The 16,249-nt window shown below is 40.4% G+C and overlaps 1 protein-coding gene across 6 annotated transcripts in view; it reads right to left on the reverse strand.

Moving 5' to 3' along the window:
* scai (suppressor of cancer cell invasion) overlaps positions 1-16,249 on the reverse strand; it is a 63,742-nt gene that overhangs the window by 30,333 nt on the left and 17,160 nt on the right. For 2 of the 6 annotated variants that reach the window (XR_004694111.2, XM_035141520.2), the window contains exons 5-8: positions 8,856-8,954; positions 8,441-8,537; positions 5,673-5,771; positions 5,379-5,531 (exon numbers count right to left, since the gene is read on the reverse strand). Coding sequence is in view for 1 of the 6 variants with exons in the window: in XM_035141520.2 (XP_034997411.1) it covers positions 5,379-5,531; positions 5,673-5,771; positions 8,441-8,537; positions 8,856-8,954 (448 nt within the window). In the remaining 5 variants the exon portion in view is untranslated. Of the gene's footprint in view, positions 1-5,378; positions 5,532-5,672; positions 5,772-8,440; positions 8,538-8,845; positions 8,955-10,717; positions 10,855-15,218; positions 15,374-16,249 lie in introns of those variants that run through there. The other 4 variants (XR_004694112.2, XR_004694114.2, XR_004694117.2 and 1 more) reach the window with 4 other exon arrangements.

The raw sequence follows: 16,249 nt of genomic DNA on the forward strand, positions 1-16,249 counted from the left end.
CAGGCAAAGGCAGTAGGTGACATATTAATTTCACTGCAGAAATCACATGATTTACATGACTTACACACAGACACGTGTGTCGGCTCTTATCGCCACCAACTCTCTAGGCATCTTAGTCTGTGTCTTCTACTTGTATGGCTCTGCTTTTTCATCAGGATATATTTGTTTTCTTTTTTTTCCATTTTTGGATCTGTCGCATGTTAGAAGTGCCATCATACCCCCCACTGCTCGCAGTAAATCCAAAGGGGGATCCCCTGCTGTGTTCTCACTTCTCCTGACTTTCTATGGACTTTAAACTCTGGGGCAAGGCGGAGAACATCTGCAGATAATCCAGAGCCTATCACACAGAAAATAAGGAGGATCTGCAGATTTCAGTGGATTTCTGAAAGCAGTTTTAGTTTCTCAGTATTGGCACCCTGAAAAATTAAGAACTGAATTCAATATCCCACGACTCACATACAAAGCCCTTAATGATTAAGGCCCATTGTATATTAAAAAGCTCATAGTATAATATTATCCCAATAGATCATTTTGCTCTTAAATAACCAAATAGCTAACTTGTGGTTCCCAGAGTCTCGAATTATAAAATAGAAGGCAGAGCCTGCAGGCTCCTGTCCTGTGGAACCAGCTGCCAGTTGGGGTTCAGGTGGGCAGACACCCTCCAACATCTAAAGGAGACATATTATGCTTTTCCAGTCTTTCCCTGTACTCTAGTGGGTTATATATCCTTCGGGCACTCATTTATTATTTTTCCTTTTATATTTTTGGAGTCAATCCTGGGCGGAGACGGCGCTCTCCAAAGGAGGCAGGCGTTTTAAGGTTTCGGCCGCTGATTTGGTGCCTTTAAAATTGCCTCGAGCCCGGCACGGCTTCAGAAGAAAAGTAAGGGACAAGTTTTTTACTAGGCAGGTTCCGGGGAAGTTTTGTTTCTGTGGGGCAAGGCTTGGTGTTCACTGTTTGTGTGGTATCAGACATTAATCTTTTTGTATTGCTGAAGGGTATTTTGCGGTGTGTCTTTGAGATGGCTGCATTTGATTTAGATGTGTTCATATCCAACCCGAATTTATGTGAATTTGAGTATTATGATAAATCCGTGTCTATTTCCCTTGCCAAAGCTGAGCTGAAGGCTGTTCTTCACGATAGCCTCATTAGTAAGGGGATTATCAGTTTATCGGCATCCTCCGATCCAGAGGTAAGTGAGGGGACGGGGCAGCCCGTTATTGAAACTCCTGTTGTCCGACTGGAGGGAACGACATGGAAGCCCTTCACATTGCCACACTATGACCCGTTGTCTGCAGAGTCGTCTCCTGGGTCTAAGTTAGATGTCCGATTGAAGCTACGTTTAGCTCGCCTTCAGGTGGAGAAGGAGGAGCGAGAACGGGAGTTTCACCTGCGGAGCAGGGAGTTGGAATTAAAGAAAATGGAGGCAGAGTTGGAAATAAAGAGGCTGGAGGCAGAGACTGCGTTAAAGATGCGCCAGTTAGAAATGCAGGCGGGAGTAGCTCATAATGATACCACAGTTGGCATGGAGTTTTTCGAATTCTGTTGTGGCATTTGATGTGAGCAAAAACATTTATTGGGTTCCTGCTTTCCTTGAGTCGGATATTGAGGCATACTTCAGGGCACTTTAATGGATTGCTGCAGCTTTGCACTGGCCTGAAGATGTGTGGGCTATTTTATTGCAATGTAAGTTAGCTGGTAAATCTCAGGAGGCTTGCTCTTCTCTGTCTGTGGAGGATGGATTGAATTATGATAAAGTCAAAAGCGCTATTTTGCGATCGTACGAGTTAGTCCCTGAGGCTTACAGGCAGCGTTTTCGCAGTCTTAGGAAAGTACCCAGCGAGACTTATGTTGACTTTGCCAGAGAGAAAGGGATCCTTTTTGACCAGTGGTGTGCAGCATGCAAGGCTGACGATCTGTCCTCAATGCGTGAATTAATGTTGTTAGAGGAGTTTAAAAACTGTTTGCCTGAGCGTACCACTGTTTATCTGAATGAGCAGAACGTTTCCACCCTACAGCAGCATGCCACTCTTGCTGACGAGTTTACGCTCGTACATAAACCTGTTTTTAATAAACGGGATTCCTTTAACCGCGAGTCTTCACAGAGATCGGAAACTCAGGTGCGTAACAGCATTCCCTCAAACCCGAAGACAGACAGTTTTTCTTGCCGTAAGTCCGGTCATTTAATTGCTGAAACTTGGAAGTGGAAGCCGCAGGGGTCAACCCCGAGACAGCCAAAGGGGATTGTAGACTTCTGAAGTGCCTGATAACTGTTTTAAACCATTTATTTTTATTCTGTGTCTCTTACAGGGAAGGCTAAGGATCAGCGTCCAGTTAAGATACTGCGAGACACTGCTTGCTCGCAGTCACTTATCCTCTCCGGTGTTCTGCCCTTAAGTGTTCATTCTGATATAAGCGCAGTCGTAAGGGGTATTGAAATGCATTTTGTGCCCGCACCTCTGCATCAGATTCATATGAAGTCAGGAATAGTGACTGGGTTTTTCACGCTGGGTGTCCGTTCATGCTTCCCCATTAATGGCATTGACTTAATCATGGGAAATGATATAGCAGGAGGTAGAGTTTACCCAGTTCCCTGAGGTTGTTAATATTCCCATCCCTGATACTGATGATTTAGCCACAAATCACCCTGTAAAAAGTGTGTTAACTAGAGCTCAGGCCCATAAACAGGCCCATGCTGCTGTACCATTGCCGCTAACTCGTGAGGCCCTCATTAAAGCTCAGAGAAGTGATTCATCTTTAACCAAATGTTTGACTGCAGCTGTCAAAAAGTCTGAATGTTACCAAAAACAGCCATTCTTTGTGGAGAATGGTGTGTTGATGCGCAGGTGGAATTCACAGTCAGAGTGTGTGGCAACTGAGTCGGGTGAAGATTGGGGAGTGGTTTATCAGGTAGTTATCCCTGTTAACTGTTGGCAGCAGGTGTTATCGTTGGCTCATGAACACATGGTCAGGTCACCTAGACATTACCAAAACCTACAACCGTATTCTTAAACAGTTCTTCTGACGAGGACTGAAATCAGATGTAGTGCGTTTTTGTAGGACCTGCAGTACCTGCCAGATTGTTGGTAAGCCAAATCAGCCTGTGCCCTGTGCTCCTCTGCAACCTGTACCTGCTGTTGGTGAGCCTTTTGACCATGTCCTTGTCTACTCTGTAGGACCATTGCCTAAAACCAAATCTGGGAATCAATTTTTACTCACCATGATGTGTGTTTCCACCCGTTTTCCTGAAGCAATCCCCCTACGAACGATAACAGCTGCAGCCGTCACTAAAGCTCTGGTCAAGTTTTTCACCACTTACGGCTTGCCAAAGACCGTGCAGACTGATCAGGGTACAAATTTTCTTTCGAGAGTCTTTAAGCAAACTCTGCAGGCATTAGGCATTTCACACTCAGTGTCCAGCGCTTATCATCCAGAGTCACAGGGTGCCCTTGAACTCTGGCATCAAACGTGAAAATCAATGTTGAAAAATTACTGTCATGAGACAGGGAGGGACTGTGAAGAGGTTGTGCAATTTATCCTCTTTGCTATTCGTGATGCAAAGCAGGAGTCCTTAGGGTTTAGCCCAGCTGAGCTTGTGTTTGGTCACAATGTGCGTGGCCCATTGAAAGTGTTGAAGGAGAAGCTAGTGTGCAGTTCTCCTCCCAAAAGGTTTATATAGAACTAGCAGTGAAATGTGTCCAGGTTTGCATAAAAACTGGTTTTGTTTTGCTTTAAGAAGCTTAAGGGGTAGTTAAAGGGTAGAATGAATTCACTCATTATCTACTAACCACTATGTCGATGGAGGATGGGTAAGGTGTGACTTTCAGGGGTAAAAAGTGTTAAGTCGAATTTGAATGTCGGGGCTACGGGACACTTCGGATACACACAAGCAGTATGTCATGTTATGTTTTTTTTCTGTTTATTATGTCTGAAAAATAAGTCACCAGTTACTTCAATTGTATTGGATTTTGCTGCAACATTGTTTACCCTTGAGACTCCAAAAGTATTTTGTGGATTTAAACACTTCACTCACCCCTCCATCGGCATAGTGGTGAGTAGATTGTGTCACGATTATGACACTGGACTATTTATTCTCTCCACTTGTTGCCTCTTTATGAAGAGTGTTTTTAGTTTGACTATGACCTCCTTGTGTTTCTTTCTGTGTTTCGTTCTGTGTTTAGATTTATGTTTTCTCCCTGTACTCTGTTTCCTGTTTTATTTTGTAGTTTCTGCTCCTTGTGTGTTTTCCATCTGGACTTCCTGTCTTTGTCCTGTTTCCCGCCCTTGTGATTGTCTGCACTAGTCCTCATGTTTTCCACCTGTGTTCAATTACCCCTGCCTTCCCTGTGTATATAAATCTCTGTGCTTCCCTTTGTCCTTGTCGGTTCATCGTCATCACCCTCTCTCCTTTACTCGTGAGTTCCTAGTTTTTCCTCAGTGTGATCTGTTTTTCAGTTTAGGCTTTTGATATCCTTTTGTAGTTGTTTGTGGATTTTTCCATTAAAGGACACTTTTTGTTAAAACATTTCTGTCTCTGCAACTTGGGTCCACCTGTTGAATGTTCATGCCAAATTTGAAAGGATTCCCTCAAGGTATTCTGGAGATATTACATTCACAAGGCAAAAAAATTGCTCTGTAAGGTCACAGTGACCTTTACCTTTCACCACCAAATTCTATGTAATCCTTGAGTCCAAGTGAATATTTGTGCCACATTTAATGAAATTCCCTTTGGGAATTCCTGATATAATGCATTCAAAACAATGTACAGTCTTGAAATTCTGTACGGGCTGTACTGATATATTACATTCACAGGAGTGTGAGGTCACCTTGGCCTCATCCTCGTGTGACCTTGACCTTTGTCCTTCAGGCACCAAAATCTAATTAGTTCATCTTTGACTCCAAGTGAACGTTTGTACCAAATTTTAAGACATTTCCTCAAACTGATCTTAAGATACCCTGTTCCAAGAAAAATATAACACCACTTCATGAGGCTACCAAAAACAAATGATAAATAATACTAATAACCGTTAACATTTTGGTCACTGTAATGGTGAAATAAAATGTTCACACCGTTTCATCTCCACTATTGATTGTGGTTAGAAAACGTGTGTTAGAACAGGAGCAGTCCATTGTATGCAACATTAATCTATGAGGACATCAATTTCAATAATAAAAAGAAACAACTGATATACTTCATACTGTAGTGCAGTTGTAAAACTAGGGGCAATATAAAATGAAACCCTGACATAGAATTTCATATTGTTTGTTTGTAAGCAATCTTAAAAACTCACACCGTCCTTATGTGCAACAACACAAGTGTGTTGATGTACATTAAGCATTAGGAACTGTGATTAAACTTTTAATTAGTGGGTTAAAACCTGGTTGTTACAGTTGCCGATGATCAACGCATCTGCAAGGATGAGCTGGCCAACCACCATGCCTTGTTCCAATGGAGGTGCACTTCCTTCCAGCATCCGATTGCTGAAGACGACGACAGAATTGTTGTCATTCAGTACTACCACTGGATCTGCCTGTTTTGCACAAACACATAGAGAGAAGCACAAGTGAGACGGATTCTATCCAGAAAATTGCTATTTGTATCACGCAAGCTGGATAAGGAATAAGCCAAAAGATTAAGTACTGTGTTGATCAACATTTGGAGAGTTGATTACCTCCACAAAAGCTGCCACTTCCTGTAGAACTAGATTCCACTCCAACTGATCTTCTGTGTTGAATCGCTGTGTGTAATCTTCAATTTCCTCAGATAACTCCTGCAGGTAACAAACATAGGAGACTCTAGCTGCAATTAGGTATATTTACAAATAAGAAGACTTTTTTTCCCCATAACTAGCATTAGTTATTTCATGTAGGAAATCAACTTGTCGCAGTATTCTGAGTGGAAGTGGAAGCAATAATCATAGTTTTATTTTAGTTTTTTAAAGCCAATGCATTAGTTCCAATGTCGCACAAAGGGTCACAATCTAACAAATTTATGAAATAACCTTAACCGTTTTTTTTTTAAATTCTTCAGTAGCTGTGGGTAATTGCTATATGAAGTGGGTAATCAATATTCAATATGCAGAGGTAGATGATGACCAGAAAATTTGATATCTTTTCGTCTGCTTGGCTGGAGTGATGTATTTCAGTGAAGGACTGTGAATAGAGTTTGGTGCAGCTGTGTCAAATATGACCATACTTACTTAACATTGTCTTCTATTTTAATTGCCGTTATGTATCGTGAAAAAGGATAATGGTGATAAGAGATGAAATGGTTACCGGTTTCACAACTAACCATGGTAAAATTCCAGACGGTTAGTATTACCATGTACTTAAATTATCATTGAGATTGTGTAAAGTTCATGGTAAAAACTGTCCTGCATTAACCACAGGGAGCAACGGTGTCCTTCACACAGGCGTGCTGGCACACATGCAGTTTACCTGCCACAAACAAAATGAGATGAGACGTGACGCACACAGCCAGGACGTCAGAGTTAGGTGACCAGAACAATCTAGATTCATGACCTGACATCATCAATTATAACAAAATAAATCTAATTGTCAGTTTGTGTGAAGAGAGACATAGACGAGCACACACAAACTCCTGTGGACAGGAGAGACGTTCTTCCACTCGATTATGAAGCAACACTGTTTCAACTTCATTGATGCAGTAAAGCCCGGTTTATCCATGAAAACATAAATATAAATTCAGTAAGTTATTAGAAAGATCTGTTCTACGTGTGGGTGACTAGAAAAGAGCGGAGGACCAGAGTCTCTTGTTGACCGGCACAAAGTAATGTGCGTCAATGCCAGCAGGGCCACCCGGACACTGTAAAGGCTATTGATGTCGAGAGCATCAAAATAATATTTAAGAATAATTCCATGACCATTGAATATATCTTTTACTCATTTATTTTTTGGGGGGGCTGCTTTAAAAATCCTAGAGTAAACACTGTACCATGATGATTTGGTTGATACTGTCCAGCATCAACCAAAGTGATCAAGCCTCAAAGATGTAGGCGTAGCTAGCGCAGCATTTGTTGTGTAAAAACATGGGGGAAGGAACAGATGGCAGGTGGGGGCTGTAACAGCAGGAGAACTGTTCGCAATCTCTGGCCATAGCTTACAAATGCAAACATCAACTGTTGCCAAATTGCGTTTTTTTTAAGAAACGCTGATATTTTGTCCTGACTATGAAATTTGGGGTCGACGTCTAGACTTAACATAACAAGTTGTGAACCTTAAAAAAAACAATGAAAATACTATCATGCGCAAAAGAATGGCAGCTTCACCACAAAAAGAAGAGAGAAGTAGTCTTATGAGGCCAATCTGATTTGTTCATTCATAATTAGGGTAAATATCTAACAGTATATGGATAATTCTTCTAATAAAAGACAGCAGGTGGTTTATTAAAATTTTGTATTCATTGTGACAGCCTCACCCATTCCCGATCCGCACTGATAGAATAAGACAATAAAATCATCAACACTGTCAGGAATCCTTTCGGGAACAAAATATTTTTTGTCGAATAAAAATTAAGCAGTGCTATTTATAAGCATATGAATTTAGTAAGTTTGATAAACTACCTCTTTTATTAAGAGCTTTGTTTAAAAAAAACAAGTGGAAACATGTAAAGTCATCACAAACTTAACTTGCTTCGGAGCAGGTCAGTGGTTTAGCACTATGGTTAGGAAAGGTTACCATAGGTTACCATGGTGATTTACCCCATGAACCAGCTTTGTAGGAGTGAGTTCAACTTGAAGTTACCTCAATATCCACAAATCCTGCATCATATAACAAGCTTCATATCAAGCAAAGTTTCCCAGTGGTATAGTACCTGACGAGCATTCCTTAATTGCAATGCATTCCACAGAAGCAAAACACCTCGCCCCTTCTTTATGCCTGTTAACATTACAGGTGGACAAGATGCTCTCTTTAACAGTAGTTCAAGTGTTCAAGCGGCTAAATCAAGTCAACATGAATTGAATCTCTCACAAGAGGGAAGCAGCTCCACTGTGGCTGTTCATGACCTCTCTCACCATGCAATGACTTTCTTTCTTCAATCATATGGAGTAGTTTACCCTGCTGACTTGGTCTATCAAATCTTTTAAGTACTATGGTTGTCACAGAGAGAAAGCAGCCACCACTAGTTATCTGTATGAGTAAGTTATGTGTGTTTGAAGACTGGTAAGCTTAATGGCATCCTGATGCATGATACTTCCTACTGGAATCCTACACTCTACCTTTTACATTAAGTTAGAGATGGCCTGTCCAGCGTAGCCTAACTGCTGTAAATGTGTATCAATATCCCATATTGAGACACTGAAATGAAGCTAGGAATGACAAGATGTACTTAGGGAAGGGTTCTCAAATTCCACGATTAGTAAAAGTAACATTTTTGGTCACATGGCATGCTCTACTGAAAAAGATGTTGCTTCCATACCTTAACCAAAACTTTGACAAGGTCCATCTTGTTCAGCAGTAAACAGACAACTATGTAGCGAGCATAATATCGAAGCTTCTTCACTACTAATTCTGGCCTGATAAAAGACAAGAGAGAAAAAAGATTTGTCAAGTCAAACAAATCCACCTTAAAGGTAGAGCACATTTCAAGCCATTTCAATGAAGGCCACTGATGACACTTTATGGTTCACTTTTTAATCTCAGGATAGAAACATCTATACATTTTTACTTGTTTTTCTTGCTACTGTCCATGTTTGAGAAATTTAAAAAGTTACTTTGATTTGATATTTTTCTGACAGTCACCAAATCCCATGTGGAGACCCAAACCAATAATGAATATCTCCTACTAAAAAGCATTGGGTCTGCATTTCCAAAAAACACTTACAGTAACTTACCTGTCCTCTTTATTGACCTGAAAATAGTAGGATCGCTGACGGATGGCTGAGTAGAATGAAAACGCCTCATTCAGGTAACTTGTTTCTGAGGTACGAAGGCTGCCAATCAGAATTAAGATAAGATTAGAAAATGGGTAACATCTGGAGTGGAACAAATTACAAATAACATTTAATTAAATTTGACCAATTCTATCAATTTGATACTACAAAGTGATTGTATACAAAACAAAATTTTGGTTTAAAGGAAAAAAAAAATTCTCAGTTTATTAGTAGAAAAAAAGTAATTAAAGTTACAACCTCAAGGTTTAACAAGTCAATTTGCAGTTTATGTTCATGAAGGATGTGAAGCATGTAGTTAAGACTTTGAAGGAATTTAATAAAAAGAGATGACATGTAATTTGTAATAGATATTCAAAATCTAATCAGTGTTTCCTTGAACAAATTTGAAGGCAAGGGTTATTGCAGGATAGCCACAAAGTTTGCCAAATAACCCAAATTCATATTGCTTCTAGACAAGGCTGACACGAGCACCCTGGCTTAAAAACATCCTAAAATGCTCTGGAGCCTAAATAGAATTTATTTCACAGTAGATGTATAAACATCCAAGAACACAATACAATATGTCATAAATAATTACATGACTAATTAAAGTACAACAAAATATTAGAATCATATTAGGAGACACAAACACCAATCAATAAAACATATTTCACAAACGAATATTCAAAAGCAAGGTTAAAATCAGGTTAAGAGGCATAGACACCTAACAGTATACCATATGTGAGCACATACTGTACATGTAAGTGACTACACGTGAAACCAAAGTTAAAAATGTGATTAGTGAGGGATAGATAGATGTTCTTTGAGTAGTGATTTTAAGAGTGTTAGAGTCCAGCTGATGGATGTTAGATGGCAGAGAGTTCCACAGTCATGGTGCAGAGCAGCAGAAGGTATTTTGGAGGGATTTAAAGGTAAGCAGTTGGATTGTAGTGTATCCTTTGTTGGACTGGAAGCCAGTGAAGCTGAATGAGGAGTGGTTTAATGTAGTCCATGGATTTGGTGCAGATGAAGATCCTAGCTGCAGAGTTTTGGGTGGTTTGGAGACGTTGTAAGAGTATATCTAAAGATTGTCAGAATTTGCTGTTCTCCCGGCTCATGTTTTTTATGAAAAATATAGATTTTATTATATTTTTTATTAAGCATTGATTTTAATTATGTTCTATATGAAACACATAGATTCTCATCTGAGTGAACCCGCTGTCTTTGACAACTTCGCACAATAGTAAATTCGTAATTTCCTCTCTGTCAAACTGTGTTTCTTGCTATTTTCTCACCGGACACTTTGTGTATTTAATCTGCAATGCAGAACATGTGATCACTATCAGATCAATATCATCATGATAAATAATACTGTATCTATGCAGTTTACATATGGTGTACTATAACTAAACGACTTGATGCATAAGTTAGCTTAGCATTTTAAGTGTTCTGAAGATAGATGAGGCTTTTCATGAGATCGCAGATATATTTTAATGTGTAATGGCAGGTCTACATACAGAACATATTCTTCTATATGATTGATGCGTTAAAGCCCCATGAGAACATGAGGGGGATTATATGATCATCATTATCATCAATCATTTCACAGCATCATTGTTCAGGTATTTGATCATATTATATTTTAGCACAATTACTTTATTTCGTCCTATTCTATTCTATAATTCATTTCTAATTATTACGAGATGTTTGGTTTGATGAAAAAACTTAATAGTTTCTCCCTGAACTGTACAGACATCTGAATGACAAAAAATGATACATACAATTATTTTAAACTACAAAATACAGCTATCAGTCAGACTTACTGTCAATTAGGATATCAATGTGCGCGATAGACGTATCGCAAAAGACGGCAAAAACTGCGACAAATGATGATCCATGCGCCACACATTTACGCTCTGCATGTCAATACATTTAGCCGATCAGATGGAGCCCTGCTGCCCTAGATGACAAATGAAAGACATTCAGATCATTGGCAGGGTTTTCCGTCAATGAATCATTGTCGGAAGAAGAGAAAAAGAAGAGAAAACAGAGAACTTGAAAACAGAATTTTGACAGAGCGACGCGGGTCCATCAAATCTCAATCCGCCTCCTCGACTAAATTCTACTGTGTAAACTTCCAGTGATCACGTTTGTCCCGGGTCAGATTCATCAATGTGAGCGGTTGATTGTATAAAAGAATTATGAAGCATCTTTATGATCCCAGAACCTGAGGGAAGTAACAGCGCTAAAAACTGTAAAAAAAACTGTTTGTTTATTTATCGCAAATCATATCCTCATCGTGATATTAAACAAGGCTATCGCATGTTTTCCAAATATCGTGCAGCCCTACCGTCAATTCTGCCTGTAACATTTGTTACATCATAATAGTTTGTGCCAAAAAGGGCAAACAAACATATCACAGCATGGACTGTATTTTTTACTGCTTAGATGATTTTATTAGAGATATTACCCAGCTGCACCTGCACTTTTAACAGTGTTTTAGATGCTCTGTTGAAAAACTGTGAAAAATAGATATTTCTAATAAAGCTTAATTCATTTGATTCTTGTGTGCAGGTGTTTATTTCCATGAACTCTCTTGACATTTGAGACCTATAGTAAACATTCAGACTGGACACTTGTGGTAAGTTTTGGACTGCATTAGTGAATTTTCTACTTTTTGTTCTATGTATATAACCTTTGACATCGTTAATTCAAAATTTGCAAAGATCAAAATAGAGGTGACAGTTTTTATCGGTGGGTCAAGACCGATTACTGAAAAAGGAGCTTCATACATGTGCATTAGAGATTCATACTTATGAATTATGCATTATATAAATATGTACCTTAGATATTTTCCTTTTGTTAAGCACATTTAAATCAACACAGCTGTGGGTCTCTGTATAAGATCTGTGTTAATTGTTATGAAAAATGTGTTAATGTAAAAAAGTGAGAACCCAATAAAAAGGTGTGATGAAGGTGATGATGATGATCAAGTGGATTCATAATTGTGAAGTACTTTATACAACAGCGTCATATACAGACAGTCTAAGGCAAAATCCCATTTCACCTCTTGGCCCTACCCCATGTTTTCAAGGGTTATCTTGCCCCTTAAAACGGAGTTACAAGGGGTAGTGGTTTAAATCTTCCCCTACGAATTGGGACAGCCCTACAAGAAGCCGTTACATCATCAGTAGTCGTCGCGAAAAACCCGACTCGTCATCAGTAGTCGTCGATATAAACAGACGAGACAGTTTGGCTGGGGATGTCATGGTAATTACATTGTTGAGATCTTGGATAAACCAATGCTATTGTTTGCAGTTACTAAAGTGACAAACCTATGATATCCAAATAACATCTATGGGAATGCAGGTGAATAAATGCAATTTCAATTGAAAAGCTTGAGTGCTCTGCATTATTTCACATATGAATCAATAGCACACAGGCTGCTAGCAGTGGTCTGTAGGCAAATCTGCCAGGATGCTTTATTATTAGAGGAGCAGTTCAGTTCAGTAACATCGCTGCTATACGCGGGTTCAATCAAGTGCATCGTGTGTCTTCAAAGAGGGGGGATGGGACATGAAATAATGTGCAAAAATACCGGACTATCATGGAAAAAAAACGGTTGCTAGCATGCTAATGCTAGCGCGCTCACAATCTTTTTTTTTTTTTTTAAGGTTGTCAAAAAACGACCACACTTCATTTAAATTATATTTAACTAAGTTATTAAAATCATTATCGTAATTTTTAAGTCCTTATTAATGGAGAAAATACCCCATTTGTGGGTCTCTCTCCCAGCTTGCTGGTGATTCGCAAGGCATTCTGGGTACCCCTAGTTTCGAAGTGAATCTCATTTTCCAGGGCTATAAAGCACTAACCCTTGGCCCTACCCCTCCGTCCCAACATATATTGGGACAGCTTACCCCTACAAGTAAATGTGCGAAACGAAGAGGATAGGCTAAGGGGTAGGGCCAAGGAGTGAAATGGGATTGAAGTACCTCAATGCTTTAGAGAGAATATCTGAATTCATTATCAGTAACAAGTCAATTTCAGAAACTGAGTGCATGCGTCGACTATAATTCAAGTATCCTCAGTGTTTTCACATAGTTAACATTCAGTTACATGTCAATCATATTACAAATAAATTGTAGACATGCTGCCTGTGCGGCACAAATTAAACTTAACATAAAGTTGCTAGCATTTTCTGCCGGCATCTAGGATTGGCAGCTTAGCTCTGTCAAGTTTCTCTGTGTTTTCTCATGTCTCTATCATGTGTGTCTCTCCCTCTGTGTGGCAGCTCTGCTGCTGCCTTTTGAATCCAGGGAGAGTTAATTGGCCAACTAATCTCAGCTGTACCTACACGTACTGTTTAACACCAAGTCACTGACCCAGGGTTTGTCAACCCTGACTTTCTTTGTTAACCCTGAGTTTAATCAGAATAGGTTGAACCGGCTTCGTAGTACAGGCCCCAGGGCATGAATTTGAACTTTTGTGCTGTGCTCACTTAGGAACGAGGTCTGGAAATATTGGGCAAGTGAAAAAAGGCAAAAAACAAGTTATTATTGAAATTGGGGCTAAAAGAAAGGACATGGTCCAGAATTACAACTAGAATGCTTAGATATACAATATGCCTATTCACATATACTACCATTATTAGGGCCCGAGCACTGACGGTGCAAGGACCCTATTGTTTTTGCTCCGATTATTATTACGGCCTGAGCATTGACAGTGCAAGGACCCTATTGTATATGATCTAATTATTGTTTTGCTTCTTCTTATAAATGTATGTCTTTTTGGGGAACTCAACATACTGAAAAACTCACCATATTTTGCAGGGGCATCGGGTCTGGTGAAAATATACATATTTGTTTGTGCTTGGGAATATGCGTCCAAATTTTGATTCGCCTGGAAAAAAAGAAGTGCTTACAATGTCCATGTAGGGCTGGGTGATGAAACGATAAAAACATAAGATATGGGGCGATACAACATCGATATAACTCATCCCTACCATGTTTTGACAGACCACACAAACGGCCAAACCTTAGAGATCATAGTACCACATCACCCCACTAGAGCACTGCATTCCCAGAATTCAGGCTTACTTGTCGTCCCTAAAGTCTCTAAAAGTAGAGTAGGAGCCAGAGCTTTCAGCTATCGAGCTCCTCTCCTGTGGAATCATCTCCCAGTTTCAATTCGGGAGTCAGACAACCTTGCTATGTCTAAGAGTAGGCTTAAAACCTTGCTTTTTGATAAAGCTTATAGTAAGAGTTGGTTCAGGTCTGTCTTGGACCAGCTCTTAGTTATAAACATCAATAGGTCTAGAATGTCAGGGGACGCATGACACATTCAGAATCAGAAATACTTTATTGATCCCAGGGGGAAAATTGTGTTTGTTACAATAGCTCCATGCAAGATTAGAAATATAAGTTTATAAAGATTTTAAAAATATATAAAATAAAACATGAAATATGTACAATATGTGGGTTCTGTACATTAAGTATTTAGTGCAAGCATGGACATGTATAGAGTAGATATTGCTGGCATTGTAAGGAGTCCAGTCGGTTGATTCAGAGTTGTCCATGTTTAGTTTCTAAATGGCGGCGCACTTTACATGGTCCCAGGGTCTTGTTAGCTAGCATCTCAGCGCACAGCACACACACAGGCTTGGGGATGTCCTCTGTGCCAGCGACAGGTACTCACTTGAGTCCTTTCTGCGAGTCCTCTTTTTAGTTTTGAATGATTCAGTTTGACTTTCTGATTCCCCTTCGTCATTAACAGCTTTCCTCTGCTCCATCTTGCTCGACCCAGCACACAACAAAGTTCTCCCTCACCTATGATTCCCCCACTAATGATGCGTTCAAGTGTTAATGTGACGGTCAGCAAAAACAATGACACCTGCTATATAGGTCAGATAAAATAAGAACGTGGAATTTAAATCTCATGTCTTTGTTTAATTACCTGTGATGATTCCTTTTTTTTAAAAATCAATCATACATTTTTGGTGGTAATCAACGCTTACTTACAAATCGGAAACTTTTTTTAAAATTTATTTTCTGATGACCTCTCATGGCCCACCTGCAGTGGCTTCACGGCCCACACTTTTGGAGTCGTCAAGAAGAAGACACAGCAATTTGAGGGACAGTCAGGGGGAGGGGGGAGGAGTGGTGTTTGGAGACAGACCGCAGAAGAGTTAGGGTGGCAGGGGACGCTGTATCAAATCTGTTCAAAAATAGTTTAAATTCATTGGCCATGTCCAAGCTGCCCTCAGCTCCTCTGCCGCTAGCTGGTCTGAAGCCAGTGATGGTCTTCATTCCACACCAGACCTACCTCATGTTCTGCGGGAGTTTCTCCTCCAGCTTCCTCCTGTAGCTGTCCTTTGCCTCCTTGATCTTGATTTTTAGGTCCCTCTGAAAAGTCCTCAGCTCCTCCCTGTTGTCACCTCTGAAAGTCCTCTTCTTCTCATGAAGGATGGTTTTGATGTCCTAACAGCAACAGCAAACAATCCTTGTTGGGACAGTGCAGTCCACACAGATGTTTATATAATTCGTGATGCACTCTGTAAGCCAATCCATGTCCTGCTCGTGCGGCTCACATAGTGCATCCCAGTCAGTCACCTCAAAACAGGCCTGCAGTGCCTCATAGGCCTCCTCTGACCATCTCCTCACTGTATTTGTGATCACAGGCTGCCTTTTCACCAGAGGCACATAGCAGGGGGTGAAATGCACGAAGTTGTGATCTGATCTCCCCAGAGGAGGGAGGGGGGAAGAGCTGTATGCATTCTTAACGTTAGCATACAGCAGGTCCAGGGTCCTTTCCCCTATGGTTTTGCAGGTGACGTACTGGGTGAATTTTGTGAGGGTTTTATCCATGCAAACATGATTGAAGTCACCCGAGATTATGATGAGGGCATTCAGGTGTTCAGTTTGCAGTCCAGCTATGGCGGTGTGGATGACCTCACATGCCGACATCGGGTTGGCGGACGGAGGAATGTACACAGCCACCACAATAGCATGCGAGATTTCCCTGAGCAAATAGTATGGACCTAGTCCCACAGCCAACAGTTCAATGTCTGGGCGACAAATACGTTCCTTGATTGTAATATGACCAGGATTGCACCATCTGCACCATCAAAACAGCAAGCCCCCCTCCTTTGCGCTTACTGCTCTCGGTGCAATCCCTGTCGGCCCGAACCGTCTGAAATCCCTCGATTATAACATTTTGGTCGGGAACGTCCCTGTGTAGCCATGACTCAAAAATCATCAGACTACACTCCCAGTACTCCCTTTGGCTCAGGGCTATCGCTGTCAGCTCGTCCATCTTGTTCCCCTGTGATCTCACGTTGCCCATGATGAGAGAGG

The sequence above is a fragment of the Hippoglossus stenolepis genome, chromosome 18 (genome assembly GCF_022539355.2).
Source record: "Hippoglossus stenolepis isolate QCI-W04-F060 chromosome 18, HSTE1.2, whole genome shotgun sequence".
In the NCBI taxonomy this organism is placed as follows: domain Eukaryota; kingdom Metazoa; phylum Chordata; class Actinopteri; order Pleuronectiformes; family Pleuronectidae; genus Hippoglossus; species Hippoglossus stenolepis.